The 25,050-nt window shown below is 40.4% G+C and overlaps 1 protein-coding gene across 6 annotated transcripts in view; it reads left to right on the forward strand.

The window, feature by feature from the left end:
- Zfp90 (ZFP90 zinc finger protein) overlaps window positions 1-25,050 on the forward strand; it is a 47,168-nt gene that overhangs the window by 11,409 nt on the left and 10,709 nt on the right. For 3 of the 6 annotated variants that reach the window (XM_046434905.2, XM_046434904.2, XM_046434906.2), the window contains exon 5: window positions 888-4,706. In XM_046434905.2, the coding sequence (XP_046290861.1) occupies window positions 888-2,539 (1,652 nt within the window). In that variant the 3' untranslated portion in view covers window positions 2,540-4,706. Of the gene's footprint in view, window positions 1-831; window positions 4,707-4,737; window positions 4,805-17,264; window positions 18,009-25,050 lie in introns of those variants that run through there. The other 3 variants (XM_046434910.2, XM_046434909.2, XM_046434907.2) reach the window with 3 other exon arrangements.

The raw sequence follows: 25,050 nt of genomic DNA on the forward strand, positions 1-25,050 counted from the left end.
GAAGTAAAAACAGACTTAGAGATTCATTTACACAGCCAACCAAAAAAAAAAAAATACTTTTTGGTCAAGAGAGGTGATTAATATAGAATCAGAGCTCTACACTAAAAGTGTAGCCCCAGTGTTAAGGACAAAGATGATTTGCTGCTGTGCAGTGGTGCATGCCTGTAATCCCAGCAGCTCAAGAAGCTGAGGCAGGAGTTTTGTGAGTTTTAAGCCAGCCTCAGCAACTTAGCAAGATCCTAACCAACTCACGGAGGCCCTGTCTCTAAATAAAATATAAAAAAGGGCTGGGGATATTGCTCAGTGGTTAAGGCCCCTGGGCCCAATCTCTGGTACCGAAAAAAAAAAAAAAATTGCCTCTTGAAATTCTACTTTTTCTCAGTTTGTAGATTATAATTCTTGATCTTCAAGTATGTCATATATTCATTGACTGAAGATTTTTCTCTGCACTACTTGGAGACCTAGAACTTCAGAGGTGACTTGAAAAGAACTATGAAATGAATGTAGTAGGAAGGTGGATTTTGTGGTTGTTTGTAAAATGTACAGGAAACATGTAAAGCATACAGGATCCTACAAGATGGACTATGATCCTATTACATTTATATCTATGCCTACACTCATACTCACTTTTTCCTTTGTTCATTAACAAGCCCACCTATATGGGCTTTCCTAATTCACTATAGTCTTACCACACATTCTACATCTATAGTCTTCACTATCACCTCTCCTAACTCTTCCCTTCCTCATTTTGGGTCTTCACAGACTATAAGACTGTTTTCAAAACACAATCATGTATAATTTATCTCTTTCATTTCCTCATTTCTATTACAGTGGTTGGTTTTAACAGGAAGAATTAGGGGAACTTTTGCACTTTGCATTTCTTTCAGACTGGAAGACCAGGCCTGAAGCCAAATCATCAAATCTGCAGCAGGGTATATCTGAAGTATTCCACAGCACAGATGATTTCTCACATGCCACAATAGAAGACCCCTGGGATATTAGTAGCCAGTTAGAGGGGCATCAGGAAAACTGGAGGAGACATCTGGGGCCAGAAGCATCTACCCAGAAGAAAATCCCACCAGAGGGAAGTTTTGCACAAAATAAATCTGGTGAAGACTCTAGATTGAACACAGACCTGGTTCCACAACTGAACAGTCCTTCAAGCATAAGGCCTACTGAATGTGAAACACTTGGAAGCAATCTGGGACATAATGGAGAGTTGCTTAATCAGAACAATATCCTTGCAAAAAAGAAACCCTATAAATGTAATAAATGTAGAAAAGCCTTTATTCACAGATCATCACTTACTAAACATGAGAAAACTCATAAAGGAGAAGATAATTTCCCCAATGGTACAGGTCAGGGAATTTATCCTGGAAAGAAACACCATGAATGTACTGACTGTGGGAAAACTTTCCTCTGGAAGACACAGCTTATTGAGCATCATAGAATTCACACTGGGGAAAAACCCTTTGAGTGCAATGTGTGTGGAAAGGCCTTCAGGCATAGTTCATCCCTAGGTCAGCACGAGAATGCTCATACTGGAGAGAAACCCTATCAGTGTAGTCTCTGTGGGAAGGCCTTCCAGCGCAGTTCCTCCCTTGTTCAACACCAGAGAATTCACACTGGAGAAAAGCCTTATCGCTGTAATCTCTGTGGGAGGTCCTTTAGGCATGGTACATCCCTCACTCAACATGAGGTCACTCATAGTGGGGAGAAACCTTTCCAATGTAAAGAATGTGGGAAAGCCTTTAGTCGATGTTCTTCCCTTGTCCAGCATGAGAGGACTCATACTGGAGAGAAACCCTTTGAATGTAGTATATGTGGGAGGGCTTTTGGTCAGAGCCCATCCCTTTATAAGCATATGAGGATTCATAAGAGAGGCAAACCTTACCAAAGCAATAACTATAGTGTAGATTTCAAGCACAACTTATCTCTTACTCAAGATGAAAATCTACTGGCTGAAGTGAAATCCTACCATTGTAATGACTGTGGAGAAGACTTCAGTCACATTACAGACTTTACTGACCATCAGAGGATCCATACTGCTGAGAATCCCTATGATTGTGAGCAGGCCTTTAGTCAACAATCTGTTTCCCATCCTGGAGAGAAACCTTATCAGTGTAATGTGTGTGGGAAAGCTTTTAAAAGAAGTACAAGTTTCATAGAGCATCACAGAATTCATACTGGAGAGAAGCCCTATGAGTGTAATGAATGTGGAGAAGCCTTCAGTCGACGCTCATCACTTACCCAACATGAGAGAACCCACACTGGAGAGAAACCCTATGAATGTATTGACTGTGGAAAAGCCTTCAGTCAGAGTTCATCTCTTATTCAGCATGAGAGAACTCATACTGGAGAGAAACCATATGAATGTAATGAATGTGGGCGGGCCTTCCGAAAGAAAACCAATCTTCATGATCATCAGAGAATTCATACTGGAGAAAAACCATATGCTTGTAAGGAATGTGGGAAAAACTTCAGTCGAAGCTCAGCTCTTACAAAGCACCAGAGAATTCATACACGAAATAAACTGTAGGAACCCTATACTTAGGAATATATAGAAAGCTTTAGCTAAAATACTGTTCCAATTCAGTATTCAAGGATTTTTATTGGAGAGAAAGTTCAAGAATGTAATTTGTGTGTGTGTGTATGTGTGTGTGTGTGTGTGTGTGTATATTGTGTGTGGAGTAAATTTAGCACTAGACAGAATTTTATACAATAAATTAAAAGCTAAATTCTCATATGTGATTAGAGGTGTTTGTAAAAATTACAAACAACATATATAGCCATTTGGAAATTATATTCCTTCACATTGGACTTTATAAAGCTTTTAATATGAGTATTCAGATCACCAACTTTGACAGCTTGACATGTAACTTCCACTGTTTACAGCCTTTAAAAAAACAAAAACACCCACAAAAACTGCTACACTAATGACAAAAACTTATTTTAAACATTGCTTGACAGTTGCTCTCAACTGCAATTGTTACATGAAATTCTCTGTGGAAACCAGTTCCACCTCCAAGAATTTACCACTTAAAGAATTAGGTAATTAGCCCAACCACTTCATTGTACAGATGAAGAGGACTGAAAGCCAAAGATTTGAGGTGGTTTGTGCATTATAGGATGGTACATCCTATAATGACAAAGCTTACTGGAGAATGGAGGTTTCCTGAGTCTTTGGCTCCATAGCATTGCTACTATGAAAGGGTATTCTGGAATTCAGAAGGCTTTAAAATAAATTTTAAAATAGATACCCATGGGTTGGTTGGGCACTTTGAAATTTCTAAAATCATAAGAGACAGCAAAGTATGCAAATTTGTTTCAAACTTACAAACATTGTAAGCTTACAAGCCAAAATGTTAATAGAAACTAGATAGTTGAATTATGGGTAACTTTTCCTTTTCCTGGTTATATTATACTTTCAGCTAACATGCCAGTTTTATGGAACTAGCAAGTCCTTTTATTGTACTTTTCATTGCACTCCCATGAAAAAAATCCTGCCCCGAGTTTCCTGTAGCAGATCAATGGGAAAACACCACCAAACTTGCAGATTTTTTTCCAAATTAATTTTACACTGCAGAAGTCCAGTTAACCAGTTACCTGTTGCCATAAATTCTGTCTTTTGACTCAGAGAAACAGCATGCTTTGGCTCATTGTGTGCAAAAGAATATTTTGCCATTACAAAAAAAAAATTGGCTTGTTTTAGCTGCATGGTGTTTCTCCATCTGAAAAGCTTGAGCTAAATATTAATCTCCCACTCTGACCCTTAATGGCCCCAAGTGCCTCCCCTAAGTTATCTGAAAAGAATCTCCAGAACCTTCATTGGTTAACATCGGTAGTGAAGACAAATTTGAATGCAACTGTGGACATCGATCCCTTCACGCAAGAGTCATTCCCCTGCAAGACAAGCAAGTTTCCCAGCCCTGATTATGATTCTCAGGGAGGGGTGAAATGAGTGGTGATGATGGTGAACCCTTCATACTTTATTCTTTGTGTGCCAGACGGCAGGAGTCAACACCCTTCTCTCATCCTCAATGAGGTAGCTCTTAAACAGTCTTCATTTTTTTTTTTCAGGGATAAATAAGCATGAGTGTTGAAATGTGGTATGTGAAGCCTAATGAGTGTGTCACCTATGAATCAAGATGCATAGGACATTCCATAGTAAATCTGCCTTTTCTAGATGTTAGCCCTTCAAAGAAACCTTTTTCTGTGACACTTGTTGCTTAGCACACACAATGTCAAAGCCATTCTTGTGTTGACACATAGTTTGATGATGGGTAATTCAGTCAGGTCCTCTCTGACCATGTGGTTAGGATGCCTGTCAGAAACTGTGCTGAGGGATAAGGGGTCCCTATATTGGACTGCTTGGAGGGAATCCCATGAATTGTAACCAATTGAGTGCTGCTTCACTGTTACTGAAGTTTATAAAAACTCAGTTCCAGAAGACCCAGAGGGAGACCACTAGTTTATGTGTGGAACAAGTCTAAATCTAAAGTTGATTCTCCATCGATTCTCAGCACATCTTCATTTACTCCCTAGGGAGGAAGCCAAGGACAGATGAGTGACTAATTGAGCAGAGGGCTTTCCTAATACAAGCAGTCATGCACGGTACACTTATGAATATCCAGTCTTTTAGGGCTACGTGAAATGCATCCTGTAACATGATTGTATTCTTTCAATAAATTGCCTTCTGAGTTGAATGGGAGTCAGTTTGTCTTTTTCAATTTTCAGAACTTGGCTAAGATAAAGGATGCCACATCAAGAAGAAGGGATTAACTGCTAAACTCTTCACAGCCAGGTAAGTTAATAGTAGCTATCATTTATTTATGTTTAGTGTGTGAAAGATATTGTGCTTAGTGCTTCACTTCCATCATTTCATTTAATCCTCACAACTCCTGGTTGGAGATGCTGTGGCAGCCCTTGTCTTTGCCCAGTGTTTTCTTTTCTTCTCTTGTAACAATCCCTCCTCAATGACCACAGGAACACAAGTCAGTGTGTCCCCAGAGCTCAGTGATATTTCTAGGGTCAGGCATGTGACCTAAATCAGGGATTAATATGCATGAGGATATTTAGTCCTGATTTTTAGGGGCAAATCAATCAGAATCCTTTGCTAGAATTTTTTCAAAGTTAAACTTTCAAGGCAACTTTTTTTTTTTTAGTGGTGGTAGGGGGTGAGCTGGGGATTGAACCCAGGGGTGCTTTACTACTGAACTATTCCCTCCCCTTTTAATTTTTTGAGACAGGGTTTTGCTAAGTTGCTGAGGGCCCTACTGAATTGCTGAAGCTGGCCTCAAACTTGCAATCCTCTTGCCTCAGCCTCCTGAGGTAGGCATGTGCCACTATGCCTGGCTCAAGGAAACTGTTTTTGAATATCTAGGCTGTAAAGGTGAAGGCCTAGAGCTTCCTAAAGTCTGATTTTTGTTATTAGTGATGGGAGGTCTCCTGTAGTAGCAGAAGATGAAGCTGACATCCAAGTATTCTTGTTTCTGTTCCCTGAGGTCCCATGGACCTAGTTCAATTCCTGAAGCTCTCTGGAATTCCATGAGCTCCCCACTATCAGTCCAACAGTTCCTCCTTTTTTCCTAATTTTTTGTGTTTCTGTTGCTTGCATTAAATAAACCGAATACATGTATTATACCCTTGTTAAATAAATAACTTACCTACAGTTGTACTGCCCAAGACAGATTCAGGCTATAAATCCAGGATTTTCTGACTCCACCAGTATAGCTCTTATCCTCAAACTCTGATGTCTCCAGAGCCGTGTTACATTCCGGAAGTACATGTAATACATTTGGGGATGAATGGATGAAAGGATATGATGACAGGTTAGGTTGGAGGCTGAGCAAAGACAAAGTGGCAAAGGACTCTGGAATATTTTTCTTGACTATTCAATAAATTAAATTTCCTAACTATATCCTTAATATATCAGTTATTTACATTTGCCTATATGATAGATAAAATCTTGTATTATGTTTTTAAAATGTTTATCATAAATGTTTTTCATGTTGATGCAGTGTCTTGATCTTTTTAAGTCCCTTATTTGAGTTGATTTTGGTATTGATTTTTAAAATAATGACATGGAACATTTTTATGTTTTAAAGCACCCTACTTTTTTTTTCATACTATATCCAGAATGAGATCAAATAAAATATCCAGAATGGTATTACAGAGTCAGCATGCATAGAGTAGTATGCCAGTTGTTATGAGATTCAGACAAAAATAAGCTGCATGCAACAGTATTCAGTGCAGGATGAATAGTCTCAAAATTTCAAGAGAGCCAGGAGAAAACCAGTCTCCACTCCTGTGTGTTTGTGGAAGGGCCCAAGGCAAGCATTATATCTGCCAGAGTATCTAACACACCTTATGAAAGGTAAAAAAATACTTTTGAATTTATCAGGTAGTGATGCTCAGTTCTTTACAGTGACAATGGGCTTTTAGAAAATTGGTTAATTACTCATCTGTAAAAATGCAAATGTCACTTCAGGAAAGTTTTTGCTAACTACATCCTATATCAACGAAATTAATCTCCCTTCATTAAATTTTCATAGTTACTGTAAATGTCCTTTATGTTACCACAATTTATGTTGGTGATTACTTGGTTTTTTTTCTCATACTAGATTGTGAGTCCCAATAGGGAGGCTCTTTTTGTTCTGCTTATCACAATGCCAGTCATATAGTTGGCACTTAATATAGTCTTGTAAAGTGAGCACTTGAGTAGGGAAAGACAAAGCAGATTTGCTCATAAATAAAAAGATGCCCAACCTTGAAATCAGAAGGTTGAAAGGTAAAAATGTGACATTATTTCATAGTAGTTAGGCTGGCAAAAATTTAGGACTCTAGCGGGGAAAATTGAGAACTCTTATTAATCTTTGTTGAGAGGGAAGGTAATCTGGTATAATCATTTTGGGGAGTAATTTGGGAATATCTAGTAAGATTGAAGCTAGGCATACTTCATGATCCAAGAATTCCACTTGTAGGTACATACCCTATGCTAGAAATTCTCCTGTTAGCACAAAGAAACATTCATAAGGGTATTCACAGCAGCAATGTTTGAAACAGTAAAAATGTGGGCACCTACATTTGGAACCATATCAATAGATTCATGTGTGGTATATCCTTATTATTCAAAACAGTATTTAAATGAAGGAACCAAAACATCTGGCAAAAAGTAAAAAATCTAGCTCTGCCTATTCCACTCTTGTACCCATGCAGCCAAATGGAGAAAAACAAAACCATGATGTTAGTCCCACTTAAATTTCTTGTCTGCCAATCTCCAGCATTTGTTTCCCTAGTCTAATCATCATCCCCCTCTCAGGTGCCATTTTGTGGGGTGGGGGAGGTGGGGATTGAACCCAGGGCCTTATGTATGCAAGGCAACACTCAACCAACTGAGCTATTTCCCCAGCCCTCAGGTGCCATTTTATACCTTCTCTCTACTCAAACCTCTAACACTTAGCCCCACTCCTCCCTCAGCTGATGACCCTGTTTCCTAGTTAACTGAGGAAAAAAAAGCAATCAAAAGAGAACTCCTTGATTTTCTGAGTTTGGCAAGAACTGATCAAAAATAAATAAATGAAAAATAAAAAATAAGTAAAAGGAAAAAGTGAAGGAAAAGTGGAGGGGATGGGGACTGAGATGGAATAAATCAAATTCCATACATGTATGATTTTGTCCAAATAAACACACCTACTATGTATAACATAATGCTCTAAAAAAATGTGAAAAAAGAACTTGTGTGTGCATCTTGTCCTTGTGCGTGCATCTTGTCCTTGTGCTCTTCCTTCCTTATCCTCTAGTGGACTTCATTCTTTTATTGAGACCAACTCTTCTAGTGTATTAGACCCATCCTTAAATGACAACATAATTCCTACAATTGCTCTTTTTCCTGCATCTTAAAAGCTTCTTTTCTACTAAGTGTTGTCCATCAGCATAATAATGTGTATTTTTTTCCTCAGATACACATGGTATACTCTCCATCTCCTTCCACTTACCCACTACTCCATTTCTTCCTTCACTTAATAGCAGTTTTCCTCAATAGAGATATGGAACGCTCATTGTTTCCAATTCTTCCAATCTTTCTTGCATCCACTACCATCAGTTCTTTGTTTCTCCTCTTGTTAAATGTCACAGTGATCCCCACGTGGCAAAATGCGGTAGTATTTTTTTGGTCTGCTTGACTATTCAACATCATTTGCCTCATTTTTGACATATGTTTTCACTTGGCTTCCAGGTGATACTTACCTAGATTTCCTTATAATTTATTGGCAATTACCTCTCACAAATTATCTTTCCTTGCTCTAGATGTGGGAATTCCTTTAGGGCTTAGTCTTTGGATCTGTTTTCTTTTTCTACAGTCACCACCTTGGGACTCTGAACCTGTCTCATAGCATAAAAATCTATTTTATGACAACTTCAAATTTTATGTCTCCATCCTATGATTCTATATTCACAATAACCAACTGCTTACTTTGTATTTCCACTTAAATGTCCTAACATGCCTCAAATTTGATATGTCTAAAGATAAACCCAATCTCCCCCTTTTCCCCTATAAGCATGTTCTTCACTCAGTCTTTCCAAATGAGAAAAGGCAACTCCCATCTCTCGAGTTCCTCAGGCCCTAAACCAGGTAACCACTGTTGATTGATTTTTGTTCACACCCCACAGCCAAGCAATAGTAACGCCTGACTGCTAATTTTCTGGATTTTAAAAAATGGCCATTTCTCTTTCTCTACTGATACCACCATAGTCCAAGTAATCATCAACATCTCTGGCCCAGATTTTTGCAACAGCCCTCAAATTTGTCTGTGATTTCATCCCTACCTCTTTGTGTTCACAGTTTAGCAGCCAGAACCATATTGTAAAAATCTAAGATCTGCTCAGAGGCCTCTAATAGCTCCCCATTTCACTCAATAAATCTAAATGAAAGCCTCACTCAACACTACCTGCTGCCTGATGTCATCTGTTGCCGCAGTCTGGCTGGGCACAATCAGGAGCCACTTGTCAAAAGAAACTAACTTTATTTTTAGAACCACACACAACAAACAAAATAGTCTCTCAGGAAAAACCCTCAGAGCCTCAACTGCCACCACCGGCTTTCCACAAGCCTCTCTCTCCCACACAAGCTTCTCCCCACCTCCCACAATCCTCCTGCTCTTGAGGCCGATTGGCTGGGTCACGTGGGCGGAGCCAAAAAAGTCCCCCAATGAGCAGCTCCGTGGTCTGAAAGGGCAGGGAAACAGTCCAATGAGCATCACCGCAGAGGAGCCAATCAGCTAGATGTTGCTGGGGCCGAGGAGCCAATCAGCTAGATGTTGCTGGGGCTGCTGTGAGCCAATCATCAGCCGGCAGCTGGAAGTTTGCTGGCAGCTGGAAGTTTGCTGGGGCCCCTCAGGCTGTGGCTCTCAACATCTCCCCCTCTCTGTTTAAACAACAAGCATGTGGCTTAGGGACCGTGCCTGTTAGGCAGTCCAATTCAACATATGGTCCTTACCCGTCATCGGATGAACTGACCTCTAGGCGTCAGCCTCCTGTCTTAGGTTGGTACCACTGCAATTGGATCATACCCGTCACTGACTACCGGTCCAGCATACAGCCATACTTGTGGATAGGCCTTTGCACCTGTGGGGGGGTGAGGTTCTTTGCCTCACCTCTGTTGGCCCCCAAATTTTAGACCATCACTAGTAGAGGAGGATGCAAAATGCCATGACATTAAGCCAATTGAGGGCTCCTTTGAAAAATTGTACCACCGGTGACATCATCAGCAAAAATACCCCAACACTACCATAAGTCGCTGCACCAACAGATAGTTCACAATGCATACAGGTGAGCTCACAATGTGTCCAGGCAAGTTCTGCAAGCAGTTCAGTGATGGCTATTGTAGAAGCTGTAGATTGGTTTTATCTTTGACTTCACCAGCACTGGGATGAAGATAGGAATTCTGGCAATAATGGCTAAAGAAAAAATTATGTAACATTCCAGAAGGCACTAAAAGAAAACAATTTTCTTAACAATTTACATTGTCTTCACCGGCACTGGGATGAAGATAGGAATTCTGGCAATAATGGCTAAAGAAAAAATTATGTAACATTACAGAAGGCACTAAAAGAAAACAATTTTCTTAACAATTTACATTGTCTTTAAGAGAATTATTAAATATAATGAAAAGGAAAGGTGAAAGTAAACAAACAGATCTGTTAACCTTCTTTTTTGTTTACATATTAAAACAATCCTCAACAGTTGTTTACCCAATTTAAATTAAACCATATAAATCACGTGAAAAAAAAATATTTGGATCCATTTTATCATGAGCGCTCATCATATATGATATATGGACATACGTACATTCAAACATATAACACAAAACACAAGTGTGCACACATAATATAATACATACAACACATAACATTATAGTAAAGGCCTTATAACTTTTTACAGGTGAAATCTCCATTGCAATGTTTAAAAACTCTATAGTCAAAAAATAGAACTGATCAGCAAAACATTAACCTAGGTCTGTATGAGCTCAAAAAACAAAATAGAACTTCATGATATGGCAAAGGGCAATAATAAAATAGATATTGAAAAAAGCATCCTGGTTCTGTTGCAGATGTAAGAATAGCCAAACTGGAGTTTTGGATATCAGTTGTTATGGATTTGAGCCAAATCATCTTCTTTTTGGTCTGTAGAAATCGCTTTAGTTAATCTTTCTGGAATCCAAATCGGCTGCTGTTCTCCCTGTGGAAACACATAAACAGACCCCCGACTCCAGACAATCACTGGGTCAGGACCTTGGTTAATCTCTCTGGAATCCAAATCGGCTGCTGTTCTCCCTGTGGAAACACACAAACAGACCCCCGACTCCAGACAATTACTGGGTCAGGACCTTTCCATTGTCCTGTTAGAATATCCTTCCAAAGTACCTTGGGCTTATGTACATTTTTTGGACACATATGCCTTTCCGCAGCACTAAGTCCTGATGAATCCAAATTTAAAAAGTTTAGAGTAAAAAGGGTTATTTTAAGTTTATCTTTGGGGAATATATACCCCTTCCCAATTCCTTCTTTTTGCTTTAATAAGTACATTTTAATAGTTTGATGAGCTCTTTCAACTATGCCTTGTCCCTGTGGATTGTATGGGATTCCTGTTATATGAGTAATGCCAAATGTTGAGCAAAATTGTTTAAAAGAGGTAGAAGTATAACCAGGGGCATTATCTGTTTTTAACTGTTTTGGAACACCCACAGTGGCAAAATTTTGTAAGCAATGAGCTATAACATCTTTAGTTTTTTCTCCGGCATGAAGGGAGCCCATCAAAAATCCAGAAGAAGTATCAACTGTAACATGCAAATATTTTAATTTTCCAAATTCTGGCAAGTGTGTGACGTCCATCTGCCAAATATGGTTAGGTATCAATCCTTTAGGATTGACTCCAAGATTAACTTGTGGTAAAAAGGTCACACAATTTTGACATTGTTTTATTATTTGTCTAGCTTGTTCCTTAGTTATTTTAAAGTGCTTTTGTAAAGTATTAGCATTGACATGGAACTTTTTATGAAAATTTATAGCTTCTTCTAGTGTAGAGAAAATATGTATGTCATGTGTAGTTTTATCTGCTAAATCATTGCCCAAACTAAGGGCTCCAGGCAATCCTGTATGTGCCCTGATATGTCCTATAAAGAATGGATCTTTTCTGTCCCAGATTAGACTTTGTATAGTGGAAAGCAAAGAGAAAACAGTAGAAGAAGGGGAAATCCTACCAGCATCTTCAAGAGATACTATAGCATTAACTACATACTGACTATCAGAAAATAAATTAAATACAGAATCTTTAAACATCACAAAAGCTTGTAAAACTGCATTAAGCTCTACCTTTTGAGCTGATTGTTTGGGTACTAAAAATGTAAAAGTTTGATCAGGGGTAACTACTGCTGCTGTACCATTATTTGACCCATCAGTGAATATATTTGGAGCATTCATGATAGGTGTTTTTCTTGTCATTTTTGGAAAAATTACAGGATGCAATGACCAAAAAGACAATAAAGGATTAGATGGTAAGTGGTTATCAAATGAAACATTAGATTTGCACATGATTATTGCCCAAGTATTTAACTCATTAGCTAACTCATCAATTTGATTCATAGTATATGGAGTAATAATTTTATTGGGAGAAATTCCAAACACTCCCTTTGCTGCTTTTATTCCTTTGAGTATTAATTGTCCTACAGCCTCAGGATACCTAGTAAGAATAGTGTTAGGAGAATAAGATAAATGTATCCATAATAATGGACCTTCTTGCCAAAATACTCCTGTAGGAATATTTTTTGTTGGTAGTACAATAAATAATAAAGGCAAACTTATATCAATTCTATCCAAATGCATATTTTCCATATATGTTTCAATGATTTTTAATGCCTTTCTTGCTTCAGGCGTTAACATTCGGGGTGAATTTGGATCTGATGGACCTTTTAGTATATCAAATAAAGGTCCCAACTCTCCTGTTGGTATACCTAAATAAGGCCTTATCCAATTTATGTCTCCTAATAACTTTTGAAAGTCATTAAGTGATTTGAGTTGATCTACTCGTATTTGAATTTTTGGTGGACGGACCATGGTTGAGGATAATAGAACTCCTAAATAATTAATTGGAAAATTTAATTGTACTTTATCTATTGCTATCTCTAGATTATAATTTTTTAATAAGTTTGTAAGTGTGGCATAACATTCTAGCAATGTGTTTTTATCTTTGTGTGCTAATAATACATCATCCATATAGTGAAATATTTGTAGTTCAGGATTTTGATTTCTAAGTGGCTGGATTACTTTGTTAACATAAATTTGACACATAGTTGGGCTGTTAGCCATCCCTTGAGGGAGTACTTTCCATTCATATCTCTGATCAGGACCTTCATGATTCAGTGCAGGGATAGTAAATGCAAAACGTGGACTATCCTCAGGATGAATTGGAATTGAAAAAAAACAATCTTTAATATCTATAACTAAAACATACCAGGTTTTTGGCAAAGCAGACAACTGAGGAATCCCTGATTGAGCAGGTCCCATAATAACCATCTCATTATTAATGGCTCTTAAATCTTGCAATAATCTCCATTTACCAGATTTCTTTTTGATGACAAAAATGGGAGTATTATGGGGAGATACAGAAGGTTGTATATGTCCTTCTGCTAATTGTTGTTTGACCAGGTCATGGGCTGCTTGTATCTTTTCTTTAGTCAGGGGCCACTGAGGAACCCATACTGGTCTTTCTGATTTCCAAGTAATTTTTATTGTCTCAGTGGCCCTTTCTGAAAATCCAACCCATGTCTGTCTCTCCCTTGATCTATTTGTATTGGTGCTGCTATACCTTGTTCTTGTTTTTCTAATCTTTTTCCTTTCCTAAAACCTTGTCTAGTCATAATAGTGGGTGCATTTTGGTTGATGTTATTTGTTAATGTCAAACCTAATTGATCTAGGACATCTCGTCCCCATAAATTTACGGGAAGATGATCCAATACATATGGCTGTATAGTTCCTTCACATCCTTCAGGATCCTTCCAATCTAATACCATTGCACTTCTATGGGGATTAGTTGCCACTCCTAGGCCTCGAAGCGTTTGAGTGGCTTGTTGTAATGGCCAATGTTTTGGCCATTCTTGACGAGAGATGATGCTAAGGTCTGCACCTGTATCCAGTAGCCCATTAAATTCATGTCCTTGAATATTTAGTTTTAGCATGGGGCGAGAATCTAAATTTAAAGAAAGCATAGCCCAATCTACACCTGTGGAGCCTAATCCCTTGGAACCTCTTTCTACAGTACGACTGGAAAATTTATCATGTAGGCTGGGTATTATTAGTAACTGTGCTATTCTATCTCCTGGTGAAATTACTGATATACCCTTTGGAGAACTGGCTATAATTTTTATTTCACCTTCATAATCGGGATCAATTACCCCAGGACTTATCATAAGTCCTTTTAGAGTAGAAGAGCTGCGTCCCAATAATAAGCCTACTGTTCCTTTGGGAAGAGGTCCTTTCACCCCTGTGGGAATGATTTGAACTCCCATCTCTGGAGTTAGTACTGCTCTGGCGGAGGCGCAGATGTCCAACCCTGCGCTCCCTCTGGTTTGTCTGATGAGGGATCTGATGGACAATGTGTCCTGGGCACTACCCTGATGGGGTTGCTGGGTTCCTCCAGTGCTCCGTATATTTGTGGTTTTGGGCCCCGGAGCATTGGGCCCCCCTGTCCGTTTTTTGGCAATGGAGCCCGATGCCTTTCTCCACGATATTGTGGATAAACACCTGGTCCTTGTTCGTTTTTTGATAATGGAGTACCCTCTATGGTGGTTTGAGAACGGCATTCATTAGCCCAATGTCTCCCTCTACGGCATCGTGGGCAAATACCTGGTATTCTACTCCTTTGATACCTAGTTTTGTTAAACCCTCCTCCAATGGGGCAATTCCTTTTAAAATGTCCTGTTTGTTCACAATTGTAGCATGTTCTTGGCCTGGCATCTAAAGCCTGTTTTACTGCAGCTGCCACAATTTGCCCTTGTTCATTAATGTCTCTGGCATCTAAAGCCTGTTTTACTGCAGCTGCCACGACTTGCTCTTGTTCATTAATGTCTCTACATAATTTAATATATGTGTTTAAATCTTCATGTTTCCATGGTCTAATGATATCTCTGCACCAACGATTTGCTTGCTCATAAGCCAGGTGTTTTAGTAATGGCATTGCTTGTTCTGTATTCCCAAAAACTCTGGTAGCTGTTTGAATAAGCCTATCTACAAATTCAGCATAAGGTTCATTAGCTCCTTGTATTACCTTAGATAATTGACCTTGTAAACCTCCATGTCCTTGTAAAGTCTTCCATGCCTTAATTGCATCTGCAGCAATTTGTGCGTATACGCCAGGATCATATGCAATTTGTTGCTGCTGATCCTCATAAGGTCCCTTTCCTAACAACATATCTAGATTTCTCTGAGGATAACCAGCTGCTGCATTTCGCCTAGCCGTCTCCTTGCAAAATTCCTCATTGGCAACCTTCCATAACAGGTATTGTCCTCCATTTAGCACAGCTTTACACATATTAGCCCAATCTGCTGGCGTCATGTTCAAGTTGTTAATGGATTCGACCAAGCTTACAGTGAAGGGTGCTTGAGGACCATAGGTTGTTACAGCCTCTTTTAGCTGCTTCACTGTTTTGAAATTTAAAACTTGGTAAAATCGCTGCCCTCCTGCCTCAAATACAGGGCATGTTAATATTTGAGACCTTGTCTCAGGATCCCAACTATCAACTGTGGGGGTTGGGGGCCTCCCAGCATATGGAGGTGGCGCTGTTGGTTGGACACTTTCGCCCTCTGGTGATAGAAAGGTGTTAGTAGCAGTCTCCTGTAGAGGTGGTGCTGTTGGTTGGACACTTACACCCTCTGGTGATAGAAAGGTGTTAGTAGCAGTCTCCTGTTGTACCTTTCCCCCTGATGGCTTTTTCTGTTTTACACTTTCTTTCTCTGTCTGACTAACTTGAGAGACCTTCTCTTTTACTTGAATCATTATGTCTTCTCCTTCCTCTACCATTGTCTGAACTGAAGGCTTTGGACTAAGCAAACAAGATATGAACGTCCACAATGGCAATGTGCCAACTGGCAGAGTCCCTGGGCTTTTCTTTTCTATTCTTTTTAAATCTTCACCATGATGGTTCCATTGTGATATATTTAACAACTCCTCCTTAAAAAGCCATGGGCTACATTTTTGTATTGTATCAACGTATGCCCTGACTGCTCTTGATTTTACTGGGATGCCTCCTTCCTCTAACAATTTACTTAACACTCTTTCAGTTTGTTTTTTACTAATTTCTGATCCCGTATTTCTACTATAATACAACCCAACAAGATGACGCCAAACAAAACCGAGACAGAATGAAATAAAAAGGGAACAACAGAAACTCATTATAGCCTTTCTATCCTCCTGACATGGGCATCCGTCCTTTCTCCCTATCTGTTCCTCAGACGTAAATAGTTTTTCCTCAGATGTGAGCGGTTTTTCTTCCGTCTCACTCATCTCCAGGGACAGGCAACTTAAAACAAAAGTGAAACAAAATAACAAAAGAAGAATCTTAAAATGGCTACCCATCCTCTCGCCCTGCCCTCAGGGGCGAGCAGTTTCACTTACCCTCAGTCGCTCCCCGTGCGAGCCACCAAATGCCGCAGTCTGGCTGGGCACAATCAGGAGCCACTTGTCAAAAGAAACTAACTTTATTTTTAGAACCACACACAACAAACAAAATAGTCTCTCAGGAAAAACCCTCAGAGCCTCAACTGCCACCACCGGCTTTCCACAAGCCTCTCTCTCCCACACAAGCTTCTCCCCACCTCCCACAATCCTCCTGCTCTTGAGGCCGATTGGCTGGGTCACGTGGGCGGAGCCAAAAAAGTCCCCCAATGAGCAGCTCCGTGGTCTGAAAGGGCAGGGAAACAGTCCAATGAGCATCACCGCAGAGGAGCCAATCAGCTAGATGTTGCTGGGGCCGAGGAGCCAATCAGCTAGATGTTGCTGGGGCTGCTGTGAGCCAATCATCAGCCGGCAGCTGGAAGTTTGCTGGCAGCTGGAAGTTTGCTGGGGCCCCTCAGGCTGTGGCTCTCAACAATCTGTCTCTGTCTTCTCATCACTCCCTTCTTGGTAGCACTGCCCCACTGGCTCCCTAAAGTAACCTACACAAGCCCAGCCAACTTCTACTTCAGAACTTTCACATTGGCTCTTTCTCCTCCCCTTTAGATCTTTGCTCAAGAGAGAGAGAGAGATAATTTTTTAATATTTATTTTTTAGTTTTCAGTGGACACAACATCTTTTATGTGGTGCTGAGGATCGAACCCGGTGCCCCGCGCATGCCAGGCGAGCGCGCTACAGCTTAAGCCACATCCCCAGCCCTTTGCTCAAGTATTTTATCAGCAAAGAGCCCTTCCTTGACTACCAAAGTCCAAATGTTTTCGCTGATATGCAGATGCTAATTCACAATAAGGGGAGGGGAAAAAATAGAGGTACTTTGGATTAGGCAGAGGGGAGTGAAGTGAGGCTAGGGGGTATACGGGAAGGATAGGAGAATGAAATGGACATTATTACCCTATGTACATATATGATTACACAACTGGTGTGATTCTAAATCAGTACAACCAGAAGAATAAGTAATAGTCCACTTATATGTGATGTGTCAAAATGCATTCTACTGTCATGTCCTTCCCCCACCCCTCTCTCTTTTTGCTGCCATGAAGGGAGCAGCTTTCCTCTGTTGAGTCTTTCAAACACCATGTGCTGCCTCATCCTGGGCCCACTGCAATGGAGTCAGCCTTCTAAGGACTGAAACCTCTGAAACTGTGAGACCCATATAAACTTCTCCTTCAAGTTATTCTTGTTGCATGTTTTGATCACAGCAATGAAAAGGTTAACTAAAACAGGGGCTTTATTAGCAACTCCAAGCTAAGAGAAAAATTCTCACCAAAGTCCTATAACAATTATTAATTTTGAACCTGGACATTAAAATTCAGCTAATTGCAGTTTTTTTCCTTTTATTTGTTCTAATTGTGTCCATGTATGACCAAAGCAATTTTTAAAAATTAAAGAAGGCTGGGGATGTATCTCAGTAGTTAAGTGTACCTGGGTTCAATCCCTAGTTAAAAAAAAAAAAAATCAAAAGATGGATCTGGGTGGGACTCTCTGGAAACTTCCCAGGGACCTCCATTAAAACTGGAGGGTGGGAGAGGCACACCTCTCTGAGAAGACTCACTCTCTTCCTTTCTTCCTTGATAGTGTCCCCTTTTCCTATCCCTTCTAATAAACTCATGCCTGGTACTATGTGTGACTAGCTTAAAATGCTTCAGGTTTGATTGCAAGAACTCATGGTCACAGAATCCCCAGTCTCTTTGGCTCCAGGGGTGGAACTTGTTCTGTAACAGTTCCCCTGTATTCTAAAGGGTCCCATAAGGACTGGGAACACTATCCCACAGGACTTGATGAAATATCTCAAAAAATAAAATGAAATGAAACGACCAGGTATGTAGCTCAGGTTAAAGTGTCCCTGGGGCAGGGGTTGTGGCTCAGTGGTACAGCGCTTGCCTAGCATGTGTGAGGCACTGGGTTCAATTCTCAGCACCACATATAAATAAATAAAGGTCCATCAACAACTAATAAAATATATTTTTAAAAAGTGCCCCTAGATTCAATCCCCATATCAAAACAAACATAAAAACAGCTAACTTCCCTGCAGCAATCATGGAAGACATGTGAATGACGAAGTAATTGTACTTGAAAGTATCTGCAAATCTTGAATTTCATGCATTGCAAAAATCAGGGTTGGGAACACAATGAGTCCTTTTAATATAACTGAAAACAGGAATTTCACCATGAGCAGAACCTAATGAAAGGAAACTTCACAAGGCTTTATTTCTTATAGGCAAATGATCCCAGATGAATGGTCAAAGACACAAGAAAAAGCAAAACTGAAATAGTAAAATATGGATAAATGTAAATGTTAACTGTACAAAGCAACAATGTTATTTGTATGTCTCTCAACATATGTAGAGTTAAAATCCAAGACAATGATACTTTCACTTCTGGATGTGACAAAGTAGCTTTACTAAGCACTCTTTTTAGAACTACCTCCAAGAAGAGCTGGATAAACTACAAAATACATGTATGAGTGCACTGGAGGTTGCCAGAGTAGTTAGGAATTAAGAAGCCAAGATGTCAGAGGGAAAGGGAAACTCACTAAGGTCTGCCTGACATTCTGAGTACTCCCTGTTCTAGAGCAGGTAAGTTGATGGTTCTGGCCATTAGTTGAAAGAGTTGACAGAGGTCAACAGATAAAAAGCAAAGGCAAGAAGAGCTTTCAGTACTCTTAAGGGCTGGGGAAACAAAAATTAAAGTTCTGAACACATTGCCCTGCTCAGCCTGGGAACATTTTTGATAAACATGCTGGTCTATCAACAAGGACACTGGGACTTCAACCTAGGAACCAGAAGACAAACTTAAAGGGAAACCTGAGTGAGATCAGCAAGAATAACAATCTCCAGATGTTCTCTGCAGCATAAAAACAATGACAACACTAGCAAAAACGGTCAGAATCAGCTTTTTCAGAACTCTAGAAATTAAAAGTCTTGTAGCAGTCTAGGGAGCGTTTATTTGAGTAAAATAGCTGCTTTGCAGTAAGAACAGTAATTTTGTGACCATTTAACATGCCCTATTACCATTTCCATCTCCCCAGATCCTTGGTAACCTTGAAAACCAACAGCCTGACAAATACTAGAATGGGGAGAACAAGGTTTTGGTGTGTCTTTAAAACACTATTCCCAGAAAATTGTCATTATTTGAACTGCATGGTGATTTCTGGCAAGGCTTCACTCACAAAACCTGCCTTTCTTTGACCTGACTTGGAGCTTGCTTGTGCAAATATCCTCCCCCACCCCCAGGGTGTCTGTTGAAAATTATCATGTCAGTGGCTTAATGTTGTGGCTACCTGAGACAGTAGGAAACAGTCATTACAAACAAAGGCTAAACAAAAAGTTTAACAAGAAAAGCTGGGAATGAGATGGCCATAGGGAACTTTGCAAAGCTCCACCATATTCCTGGGCATCAAGAAGGCTATATATGGGCTGGGGTTGTGGCTCAGTGACAGAGCATTCGCCTAGCATGTATGAGGTACTGGGTTCAATTCTCAGCACCACATGAAAATAAATAAAATAAAGTCCATCAACAACTAAGAAATATATATATATTTTTAAAAAAGAAGGCTATACTTGTGCATATGTAGGGCTGTGTGGCATCTCTAAGCCTGTGTAAATGCTCAGGGAAGACTCAGAAAGGCCCCAGCTCTCACTTCTGACTGAGCTTGGAGATCTAGGCAAGCAGGAGTGAAGCTAAAGCGAGTTGTAAATTGTCTGGTTGAGTGTTTAAGGTGTGCCCACAACATACAGAAGAGTCCCTTGCCCTTTGGCAAAAAAATATAAGACACAGTGGTTTTAGGCATTTAAGGAACTCTCTGTCTAATCATTGTCTGACCACCAGAGTAGCTAACTGAGCAGAGATTTTATTGGCCATATGACAAAGAGAACAAACTTTGCAGAATAAGTTCAGAAGAGTCACAAAATAATCAGCAGCAAAAATGAGAGTGAGCAACAACAAACAACCTTAGGAAGGGGAGGCGAGCCTGGGGACCTGATTCTGGTGGGGCCAACCTCACTGACTCAAGGACCCAGCAATTCAACAGGACAACAATGATGAGCCTACCAAGAAGATCGTGCAGCCCTGGGTCCTTTGCATGGGACAAGAGAGTCTAATTAGCCACAGCCCCTTCCTCCTCAAGGCATGGCACTGGGGTTTTTGTTTTATTTTGTCTTGGGGAGGTGATTCCTAGCACCATACTCCACCACTGAGGTCCTCAGGGGTCAGTAGGGAACCAGGTATAGGCCTTTGTGTCACAAGTTTTACCATCAAAAGTTGGAGACCCAGGAGTACAGAAAAAGAGGGATAGGAAATAAAATGTCAGAGGTGTGGGAAAAAAGATGGAGGATAGGGAACCAAGAGAAGAATGGGAAGGGATGGTGATAGGAGGAGAAGGCAGGAGGTTATGAGTAGAAGTCTGAAAAACTGCCCCAGGGAATCCCTCCTGGGAACTCAAAGGGTAGTAAGTTTAGGGGGGTTCTGTACAAATTACAGAAACCATTTCCTCCATGCTTACCCCTTCATACCCCCAGCCAGGCCAAATCAGCTGTTAAGAGGGACATTTTTGGTCCTTTCCCACTCTCTATTCATTTTTTAATTTCACCCACAAACCCCTTTGAGAAGATCAAGAGACCAACCCCAATATTGCCCAACCCATCTGAACACTACCTACCATCTTTTTTCTCTGACTTGTTAAGGAGAGATGTTGGGTGGAAAATTCCATCCTCATATCAGGCATTCACTTCACTCATTAAAACAGAATCCTTGGGCTGGGGCTATAGCTCAGTGGGAGAGCCCTCGCCTACTAAATCCTACCCCTGAGTTAGATCCCTAGCAGTGTGCTAAAAAAATAAAATAAAATAATTTAAAAATAAAAAATTCTTTCTATCATTTCTCAGACACAACTCAATGTTATGGTTAGAGAAATATAAATTTATTTTTTAAATATCCCTGAATTCATCAGACATTTGGTCGTTGTCTAGCACTGTGGTTCCCAAATTAAAGCATGCATCGGAATCACCTAGCATGCGTGAGGCTCTGGGTTCGATTCTCAGCACCACACAAAAATAAAATAAAGATATTGTGTCCAACTAAAAAATAAATAAATAAAAAAAGTTCCCACATGATGCTGATCCTGCTAATTGTCAAAAATCCAACTACTTAGCTGGGTGCAGTGACGAGCACTCATAATCACAGCTATTCAGAAGGCTGAGGCAGGAGGATTGCAAGTTCCAGGCCAGTCTGGGCAACTTATTTGCTCAAACTCTCAACCAATTTTTCTATCTATATCCTTTCTTCAAACATGTCTAGACAATATTTCATAGAGAATATAGATGAAAGTATTATCAAGGATAACATAGAAATGATAAAACCTTGTGTTGTTTTTCTAAATTTTTTTTTGTGCATGTATTTTGTTTGACTAATGCTATAGTCTGTATTTTAAATGTCCCTCAAAGGCCCATATATTAAAGCCTCAGTCTTAGCCCATGGCAGAACATTTAGGATGTAGAACCTACTGGAAGGAAGTCAGATCACTGTAGTATGCCTTTGAAGGGAGCACTGGGACCCTGGTCCCTTTCTCTCTCTTTGCTTCCTAGTTTCAATGAAGTGAACAGGCCTCCTTTGCCATACTCCTTCCATAATATACTGTGCTAGCCCAGGACTCAGCAACCATGCTGAAACAATGAGCCAAAATAACTTCTCTTCCCTATAAGTTGATTATCTCAAGTATTTTGTCACAGTAACAGAAAGTTAACACAACTATGTAAGCTGAAAAGAAATAAAAATATGTGTTGGAGTGGTAGGGAGAGGAAGGTAGGATGGAGCCCCACTGGTGCTGGTACTGAGTGCCCAGAGCTGGGGATAAGTGCAGTCACCTTAACACAGCACAAGTGTGCTCCTGGGCAGCTGCTTTTCCCTGGCGATTCTCCCAGGTAAGGAAGGATTGAGTCTCTGACACTGGTCTAGAGGGCCTAAGTGTGAGGCCTTCCAAAGAAACCAGATGCAGCTGCAGAGGACCAAGGGATGAAAGGGAAGGAATGCCCTGGCCAGAGAACAGTAGCTGGAACCTAGCAGGGTGAAGGGAACTGAGCACCCTGTGCTGCCACAACCTGGGAAGCCCCCCCACCACCACACAAGCCTAGAGGCTTGGAGCAGCAGAGTTGGTTGTTGGTGGCAGTTAAGTGGCATTTCCTTAAAAGTCAGATACAATTATGAGATTTATTTTCTTAGGTGTAGGAATTTTACTACATGTCTATAAAATTATTCCTTTTCAAGTTTCTCAAGAGAATAGCAGCCCTCATTTTTCTTCAAAGTATATATATTCAGCCAAGCCTTAAATCAGGACTTACTGTTAGGTGCAGGACAGGCTGAGTAAACTGTCTGCAGGGCATACCAAACAAAGTTAGCTGCAGGATGACCTGGCCACTCAAACCCTCTGTCTGGTTCTTTATCAACTATTTGCTTCAAGCCCAAACACCCAAGCCCCCGCTCAAGGCTGAACACTCAACCCCCCTGCTCAAGGCCGAACACATAACCCCCCTTGTGCCAACAAGGCAGCTTGCAGACCCAGAGACCTCATTAGATTTGGGCTATAAAAACTCTCTCCTAAAAAGATTAACATTAAACAGGGACAAGAGGTCGGAGGGAAAGGGAGAGAGAAGGGAAATTGCATGGAAATGGAAGGAGACCCTCATTGTTATACAAAATTACATATAAGAGGATGTGAGGGGAAAGGGAAAAAAAATAAGGGAGAGAAATGAATTACAGTAGATGGGGTAGAGAGAGAAGATGGGAGGGGAGGGGAGGGGGGGATAGTAGAGGATAGGAAAGATAGCAGAATACAACAGTCTCTAGTATGGCAGTATGTAAAAACGTGGATGTGTAACCGATGTGATTCTGCAGTCTGTATACGGGGTAAAAATGGGAGTTCATAACCCACTTGAATCAAATGTATGAAATATGATATGTCAAGAGCTTTGTAATGTTTTGAACAACCAATAAAAAAACAAAAACTTGGCCCCTCTCTCTCTTGCACTCTCTCTCTCTCTCTCTCTCTCTCTCTCTCTCTCTCTCTTTCACTCTCTCTTCTCTTTCTCTCTTTTCTCCTCTGTTGCACTGCTGTAATAAAGATCTCTTGGTTGCTCTGAGTGTTGTGGTCATTTTTCTTTCACTTACCAGTGTGTTATACATCTGCTAACAGTTTGCAATGAAAATGCAGTGCAGTGAAAATTCACTAAGCTGTGTCTCCTTCCCTCCCCCAGAAGTGTTCATTTTTTGTGTTTGCTTTTTATTTTTGACTGATCTTAAGCCAATCCGTTCTTCTTATAAAATATCTAATTTTCAGGAACATAGTTTTGTAAATACACTAGATCTGCTCTTTGCAAGTTATCTTTCCCCCTTTCTTTTGTTTTTTCAATTGAACATCATGACCTGTCATCTTTCCCTCTCGCTGCACCCTCAGGCCCTCACACACTGGGTCGCATGCCTGGGTTCAGGGTCCAGCACCTCCTGGGTGCTCAGTAAACATTTACAAACAAAATAAATGAACAATTTCAAGGTTCCTCAATGCTTTCCAAGTCCTTGCTCTCAATACTCCTTGCTCTCTGAGTGACCTGATGTAAGGATTGAGTTAATATCTATAAAGTACTCGGCACTGTGCTCGGCTTATAGTAGGTCCTTTTAAAAATATGTGTATCTAAAGTGAGCGGGGTATGATCGCGAGGTGCCCTGGCCTACTGAGAGCTCTTCTGGACATAGTCGTTCAAGAGCTCGGGTTGCAGAGCCAGATTCACCTGCCGGTTGCGGCGCCGCGTGCGAGTCCGGTGGCCACGAGGGGGCGGTGGCGCGCCACAGAGAGCGCCCGCAACTCCGGAGCTCCGGATCCTCCCGCCTAGGCGAGCTTGTTGGGCTTCCTCTCCTTTTTTCTTTCTTTTCTCCCTTCCCGCCTTTAATTCTGGAATTCTGGAATGTCACCTCCTCCTTCCTTTTCACCTGCTCTCAGCGGCCTCCATGCATGGATCTTGCACCAGAGAGGAAGAGATTTGGGGCACTTGGCAATAGCGAGGATGGGGGTCAGAGGCAGAAATAAAGACCCCCCCACAAAAAATATATATATGAACAAAAAGTTAAAAATAATAAATAAGGAGCCCTTCAATCCGTGGCTCCCCCAATATGGAGCCGCCCAGCAGCGCCACAAGCAAAGCATTCGTTCTTTCTCACAACTTTTTATTTTGAAAAAAAAATTGACGTTTTAAACTTGTACAATCAACAGGCACCTTTGTACTTTTTCATCTGGATTCACCTGTTGCCAGTGTGTTTTACCAGAATATTTCACACTCGTTTTATTTGCATTACTTTGGCTAAACCATTTGAGCATTGCACCCTGACTTCTCTTATGCAGTCATAATGCTATTCCGGCACCTAAGAAACTCAACATTGATATAATGCTGCTATCTCACAGTCACATATCCACATTTCCCCAATTGTCCCAATTACATCCTGTATAGTTGTGGTTTTGTTTTATTTGTGATCCAGCATCTGATCAATAATCACATCACATTTTTATAGCATTTTTGAAGGCAAGTTGTCTTGTAGAGGATTCCATAATCTGAATTTGTTTTGTCTTATTTCTTGGTACCAGGGATTGAACCCAGGGACACTTTACCACTGAGCTACATGCCCAGCCCTTTTTCTTTTTTATTTTGATAAGGTCTCGATAAGTTGTCTGGCTGGCATTGAATTTGTGAATCTCCTGCTTCAACTTCTCAAGTAGCGATTTACAGGCATGTATCACCTGACTACTCTCTTATTCTTCATAATTATAATCAGGAAGACACTTTT

The sequence above is a fragment of the Marmota monax genome, unplaced genomic scaffold (genome assembly GCF_021218885.2).
Source record: "Marmota monax isolate L192 unplaced genomic scaffold, Marmota_monax_Labrador192_F-V1.1 WCK01_AAM20220418_F8-fsc00024, whole genome shotgun sequence".
NCBI lineage: Eukaryota > Metazoa > Chordata > Mammalia > Rodentia > Sciuridae > Marmota > Marmota monax.